General features: G+C 40.4%; 1 protein-coding gene across 4 annotated transcripts in view; it reads right to left on the reverse strand.

Moving 5' to 3' along the window:
* Positions 1 to 7,695, reverse strand: part of LOC107703515 (cell adhesion molecule 1-like) — a 345,884-nt gene that overhangs the window by 42,371 nt on the left and 295,818 nt on the right. For all 4 annotated transcript variants that reach the window (XM_016506153.1, XM_016506155.1, XM_016506154.1 and 1 more), the window contains one exon: positions 5,033 to 5,205. In XM_016506153.1, the coding sequence (XP_016361639.1) occupies positions 5,033 to 5,205 (173 nt within the window). The remainder of the gene's footprint in view (positions 1 to 5,032; positions 5,206 to 7,695) is intronic.

The raw sequence follows: 7,695 nt of genomic DNA on the forward strand, positions 1-7,695 counted from the left end.
TTCCCTACATATGTTGAGCTCGCTGGACTGAGACTGGATCTTCTCGAGTTACATGCACTGCTAGGAAGACTGCTGTTCCTCCAGCTGTTCTTTCTCAGTACTCTTCTTGCGCTACAATGTTGGATATAAGGGACAATTAGGTGCCTCAAACAAGTCTGAGGCTTGTCACAAAATCAGGCTGTTTATCAATCCCCATGCAATGTGTTTTCAGCAAGCTGTGTTGAATCCACATTGGTTTACGTGTGAGGGTTGAGGATTTAGGCTTACACTAAAACAAATATCTGTTTATGCTTGCCATTTACACAAACACATAGGGGATTCCCTCAGAGGAAGGCCAATGCTTTACTTTGGCTTGTGATCAGATGTAAATTTCCATAACCACAAGCACTCTGTGGCCACAACACATTATTTAGGGGTCCCACCTTCTCTCAGTCTTTCAGATCTTTCCAGTGATTTGAGAATACTGGATAAGAAAAAAAAAAAAAATAATCCAATCAAGACAAATTAATCATTTAGAGTGAGGATGAGTCAGTTTGATAGATTCATTAAAGATATGCACAAAAACATTTAAATTATGCAATCATTTACTTACCCTCATGTCATTCCAAACACGTATGCATTTCTTTTGCTGAACACACACACAAAAAAATATATATTTTTAAGAAAGTTGATAACCAAACAGTTTTGGTTCCCATTGACTTCCATTGTACTTTTTGGAAATTAATTGGAAACGAAACCATTTAATTGTCAACATTCTTTGAAATATCTTCTTTTGTGTTCTACAGAAGAGAGAAAGTCATACAAGTTTGGGACAACATGACCATTTTCAGTTTTGTGCGAACTATCCCTTTAAAATTAACTTTCAAAAATGTCTCAAAAAGAACAGTACAAATCAGACTGTAACTCACAAGAAATTTTTACTCTACAGAAGAGCAATATTTAGCCAATTAAATGTTTTAGGTCAGAGCATAATTAGAAAAAAAAGTAATTTTCCAGGCCTGGAAAACACAATTATACCATGGGAACCCTGATTCTTGACCCACCGAGTGAACAAAATCATGTTTGTGTTTGGGTTCAGTATGGCACTCTGAGCGCAGTTAAAGTAGTGTATTGCCGTGATCGATTTCTGCCGGGCAGCTCGGAGTTACCAAAGGAAAGTCCTCTAAGCATAGAGGAATTGTTACGGATAGGAAACGTGAGCGAGGGTGACAGGCAGAGGAGGAGTGCACAATATTAAAGGCCAGGGTTGTGAAGGCAAAGGTAGTCTTTATTAGGTTAGAGGCGCTTTGTAAACTTGTTACAGGCCGGTGTGTTAGATCTCATTCCCCCGCAGGGGCATGCTGGGATGGGGGCCCTGGAAAATGTCTCAGGGAATGTATTTTTTCCCCATAACCAGTTTAGTGCTAGCCACCCTCCAAGTGTTCTCCATCACTTAGCTTCACAACAGTTGGGGAACAAACGCATTAGAGAAAAATTGCCTCTGCAGTATATCTGTTCTGGCTGTCTTTCGAGGGCTCAGGAAGATCTGCTACCACAAACCGAGAATCTGATATCAACTCTAATGTGTTGAATGCTTTTTTACCCCATTCATAAGCAACCACTGATAAAAATAATGATAAAATTTAAATTCAAAATGTTAAAGTTGCATTGTTTTGATAAATGAATGAATAAATAAATAAATTTTTACTTTACAAAGTCTTAAAAAAATTATTAAAGTTGATTTTTAAGAAATAAAAAACTGATTAAAAACGAATGAATTAATAAATAAAATGACTGAGTAAAAAAATAAATAAAAAAATATATAAAAAATATATAAATTTTAATTCAAAATGTTAAATTAAAGTTGCATTATTTTGATGAAATAAATAAATACATACACACGTGGTCAGAATTGTTGGTATCCTTGGTAAATATGATCAAAGAAGGCTGTGAAAATAAATCTGCATTGTTAATCCTTTTGATCTTTTATTTTTTAAAAATCGGAAAAAATTGGAGAATAAGAATTTAAAATGGGGGGAAATATCATTATGAAATAAATTTTTTTTCTCAAATACTCATTGGACACAATTACTGGTACCCCTAGAAATTCTTATGAGTAAAATATATCTGAAATATATTCCCATTCATATTCACAATTTTGAGCACACCAGGGTGATTATGAACATGAAACAAAGGCCAAATTCCAAATTAATCACCCATCACAATGAGAAAAACCAAAGAATATATTTCTGTTTAGCAGAAAAAGATAATTGGTGAAAATTCCCATTTCCACCATCAGGGCAATAATTAGGAAGTTCCAATCAACAGAAAATGTTATGAATCTGCCTGGAAGAGAACATGTGTCTATATCGTCGTAATGCACAGTGAGAAGGAGAGTTTGAGTGGCCAAAGACTCTCCAAGGATCACAGCTGGAGAACTGCAGAAAAAGTTTGAGTTTAGGGGTCAGAAAACCACATGTTGTTTGGGAGGGCTTCAAGAAAAAAAAAATCAAGAAAAGAAAATGCTTTCAACAAAAAACAATCTCCAGCATATTCAGTTGTCAGACACGACTGGAACTTCAAATGTTATAGAAAATGAGTGGGGTGAACTGAAGAGGAGAAGCACCGTCATGGAGATGGGAATCTGAAGCATCTGAAGTGATTCTGGATGAAGGAATGGTCTCTGATCTCTTGTCAGGTGTTCTCTAAACTCATCAGGCATTATAGGACAAAACTGTTATCTTGGGAAAAGGAAGTTGCAATAATTGAGTGCCAATAATTGTGTCCAAAGTGAACTAGAGAAAAACATTTGTTTCATAATGAGATCTTTACAATTTTGAAATTTTTTATACAGAGGCTGCCTGCGCTGCACCTCCATTATGGATTTAGAATTTTTCTTTTTTTTTTTTTGTCAAAGAATTCCGTCCTTTCAGAAATTAAATCAATAAAAAGACAGCAACTGTACAGCAGCATCAAGTAGGATCCATGCCTTAGTTTCTTCGCTTAATTATAATATTATAATTATATAATTAATCAGGAACATTAGACTAGATTTTTAAACCATGTTTCCCTCATGCTGGACATATTTTGATTTTGCCATTAACCCATTTGTCACCTTGCCAAATACAGTGCATCTTCCCCTCTGTGATTTACTCTCTCTCAGTCATTCTCCACTCAGCCGAAGACTCTCTCAGTTCTATTACTACTGTCTATTTCTCTCTTTCAGGATTAACAATGCAGATTTATTTTCATAGACTTCTTTGATCATATTTACCAAGGGTACCAACAATTCTGTCCACGTGTGTACATACACAGGATCAAATTTAATGTTCAAAATCTTTTGAATTTTGTAGGTAATAAAGAGGCTTATCTAAAACTTTGCAGCATAAATCATGCATACAAGTCTTAATTTGATCAGTCCATTTGAGTTTCCCCTTCTGCACATCATATGCTTTAAACTCTATATCTGCCCACCCTCATGATGTTTAAGATATTTTCCTATGAAAGCTGCTCTTGAAACAACTAAATGCTTGGTGATCACTGGCAGTCAAATTTCAATTGCAATTTCACAACTGAAAATAAAAGAAAAACCCTATATGCAATATCTGGATATTAGTTCTTACACTTATATAGCGTACTTAAGTGTTTTTGTTCCCCTGTCATTTGGGCACTAAGTAAGCCAGGACCACCAGTGGTGCCCCCTCAAATATTCTCATGAGCCAGCAGAATGCCTGGGATGATGTTGACGTGTGATGGCATGGCGCTACTTGACAAGTTGAATCTAAATCTGCAGATTTATTATTATATAGGAGTGCTGAAAGTGTTAACAATCCTTATAGTGGTTACATAAGGCCATGCATGAATAGCTTCACAATTACCCTTCCAATATGCCATGCATTACATACACCGGCTGTATGAAAATGTGTCCTTCACGAGACAGTTTGCTAAACGCTCATTTTGCCTTCCATTTAACATCTCTGTAAAGTAGAGCGTCTAATTGAACAGTGCCTCGACAGAATGCCGTAATATGCAAAGTATGTGAGGAGCACTGTGGGTCTTGCTGAATGTGTCAGGGCCACTGTGTTTGTAATACGCAGATGTCATCCTATTAATTTGAGGGAGAATAATTATAAGACTAGGGAGCACCCAGATGTCTCCAGCGCCTGTCTTTATGAGCGCACATGTATGTGTGTGTTGAATACATTTGAGTGCCACTATGTTAACTCAACAGGGACGCATGATGCTAGATTAAACGGTGACAGCCCTGTCGCACCGACCCGTTTCTGCATTAGCAATTCTAATGTCAGATATGAGGTTGAATTGTGTAGATATTAAAAGTAGCATCAGACGTAAAAATCATAAAACGTCCTCATAGAGTGTGTTATATTCAATGCAGTTTTTAATAGGGGAGGGATTTGAGCTCTCGAAGCACCATACGTGCCTGTGTCACTCTCTCTTCTATTCTGTTGGTTCAACTGTCATGAATTTCTCGTGGAACGACTGCCAAGCTGCTCATGGGAGAAATGTGTGAAAAGCCTGTCGCAATTACTGGCGCATTTGTACTTCGTGCTGGGGCAAGTTTTTGGAACACGCACAACCTGGGCAAAGCCAAGTTTTTGTGGCGACCCACCAACAACATACAATGTTCCCACACGCGCACACATAAACAAAAAAAAGTTTGGCTTCTTTAAAGCTTATTCACAGTATCGTTTGAGTGAATCTGAATCAGCTGGGGTTTGCCTCCCTCGCTACTGACAAACTGTATATCTGTTCACTAAAAGATCCTCATTGCAACACAAATCCTTTTTAAAATAGCTCTGAGTCCACTGTTGTGCTCTGAAAATGGAGGACAGCAATTTCACCACAGGCTTAGTGCAGCAAAAGATATCAGAAGTAAATTCCAAGAGGAAAATGGTCAGATTAGAACGTGTCCTAAAGGAAAGGAAATGTCATTGAGATCAATGTTATTGATCCATGACTCAGATGGAATGGTGGAGTGAGTGAAAGAAAAAGAGGTCGGAGTGACATAACTACTCGGTCACTTTGAACTTACCGCGCACATAAAGGATGTAGTCAGCGTACGTTTCGCCCACAGAGTTGGACACCACACACCGGTAAGTGCCATTGTAGGACTTGTTGAGGTTCTCGATGAAGAGATCTGAGCCGGTGATAACCGCGTGAGACGGCACATCGTCATCCACCCTCACCCAATTCACCTGATGAGGCCTGGATGGAGACACAGAGCAGAAATGGCTTTGCTTTAGAGTTGTATAGCAAGACCATACAGTCTTTTCTGGCCAAGGGACCTCTTGCTTGGGCCATGTAAAGTTTTATAGGACATTATATGGCAGGAACATTCTAAGTTGCATATACACTGGAGCAGTTCAGTCTATTTCTGGAAAATGTTTTACAAGAAAATACTAATTTAGTCTTCATACTTAAACTTTCAAATTTATTTCAATGCGTTATTTGCGGTTTCTTTGTAATTTTGTGTGAAATCTACTAACAATTTCTTAGTAAAAATTGTTTCTAAGTGAATCCTACACTAAATATTTTTCTGTATATATACTGAAATCTATAAATAAATAAATTAAATAATTAATAAAAAAAAACACTATCATGAACAACTGGAAAAAGCATTGCAACCTTTTTTTTTTTTAATGACATCATATAGAGAAAATAAACAAATTGTAGTGAACAGCAGTCAAGATGGCAAACCCCCTTTACACACAATGTGTGGAAAGTTCATTTTGATGTGATCAGGCTTTTTGTGGACAACGAAGGATGACTTTTGCTTAAAGGCCGGGACACACCAAGCCGACTTCAAAGAACAAGCGGCGACGAAAGCCGACAGTGTTGTTTGTTGCCTAACGTTGGCAGCATCGGACCAAAAAGCTGCGCTCGAACCCACTGCACAGACTACAGACGACGGCAAACTAACACGTGCGTTCTGCGCATGCGTGAGAGGAATTAACTGTCTATATCAGCAGCTATCAATAGTATATATTCGTCATTCAAAATGAGAAACCGAAACAAAGATATACGAGATAAACGCAGATATATACGAAACGTAAACAAAGCAGCGCTTGCTTACCATTTTGAATATCAGTAACGTTGATAACTTTAATCATTTTAAGCGGCTCATGTTGTTATGGAAACATTCGCGTATTAGAATGATTGGGAAAGATCACGTAACATTTAAACAGCCTTCTGTCTGTACCGCCTTCATTTAGGCTCTTTCCAAACCTCTTTCAAGAGACCGTTGGCATTAGTGTGTAATGTCAGTATATGATCATCTAATTTGCATTAGATTTCATATAACTGATATTAGTTAATAAATAATCTCTCGATTTTTTTGTTGAATCTAGAATAAGGTTTACCTTATTACTTCAAGGAAACTTTAGTTCCCCTTCAGGAACTCGAGCTGCGTCGAACGCTTTGGGAACGCCCTCGGCGAGACACCGTACTGAAGCCTGTGTGAAATCAGTCCAATAGCGAAGCGAGACGTCACGAGTGGGGTGACGTAAGCAGCCAGGAAGCATAAAGGCACATCCGGCCAGCGCGCCTGTTAGCTTTTGCTCTTCAGCGAGCGCGTCTGTGGTGTGTGTGTGAATGTATGCAAAGCATTCAGTCAGTAAAACAAAGTTAAGTGAGAAAAACAATGCCAAAATCAAAAAAGAATGTGGCGAGCGGACGGCGTTTCAAGTCGTGTGTTCCTCCTTGCCCACGTTATATCTCGGGTGAGGATACACCCCCCCGAGAGAGGGTCAGACGCTTCATCTATCTTCCTCCGAGGAGGCTGATGTGATGAGCGTCGACACGAAGGAGATTGTGGACTCGCCACCACAGTCCCTCGCGTATGAGGAGCTCGTGGAGGTTGTTACTCGTGCTGTAGCTAAATTAAATATCGAATGGCCAGCCGAGAAACAGGACGCTCGTCCCAAAAGCAAGTTGGACGAGCGTTTCCTTAGAGCAAGATTACAACCTTCACGTCGGGGCCTTCCATTTTTCCCCGATCTCCATTCCGAGCTTTCGAGATCGTGGGATAAACCGTATTCGTCCCAACTCTTTAGCCCCTCTGTTAATAATTATTCGAACATTACGGGGCTAAATGAGCAGGGATATGGGGCGGTGCCAGCGGTGGAACAGATGCTCGCGAGCTATCTGTCCCCGTCCTCAGCATCCAGCATCATCGCCCCGAAGCTTCCCACCAGGCCAGTAAGACTAACATCCAGCCTGGTTGGGAAAGCATATAGCATATACGGTCAGGCTGGTGCATGTCTGCACACTATGGCGGTGTTGCAGGCGTACCAAGCTGACCTGGTAAAAGACCTGGACGCTAGGGAGGGAGAGGAATCCAACGCAGTCGCCGAACTGCATCGGGCCACAGATCTGTCGCTTCGGGCCACCAAGGAAACGGCCAGAGCCATCGGCCGTTCCATGGCAGCTCTCGTGGCCACGGAGCGACACCTGTGGTTGAATCTGTCCGAGTTACAAGATAAGGAAGATAAGGACCTGCTGGATGCCCCGCTATCGCCTTCTGGCCTCTTCGGCGGCGCAGTAGACACTGTCGTCACTGTCGTCGAGGAGGCGAAGAAGCAAGCGGCGGCATTCCAGCGTTTCCTCCCTCGCCGGCCCCAGGTATTTGGGACTGCTGAGCGGGAGCAGTCCCAGCCGTCTAGCTCCTCATATCGCCAGACCCAGAAACAGAGCGTC

The sequence above is a fragment of the Sinocyclocheilus anshuiensis genome, unplaced genomic scaffold (genome assembly GCF_001515605.1).
Source record: "Sinocyclocheilus anshuiensis isolate Anshui unplaced genomic scaffold, SAMN03320099.WGS_v1.1 scaffold330, whole genome shotgun sequence".
NCBI lineage: Eukaryota > Metazoa > Chordata > Actinopteri > Cypriniformes > Cyprinidae > Sinocyclocheilus > Sinocyclocheilus anshuiensis.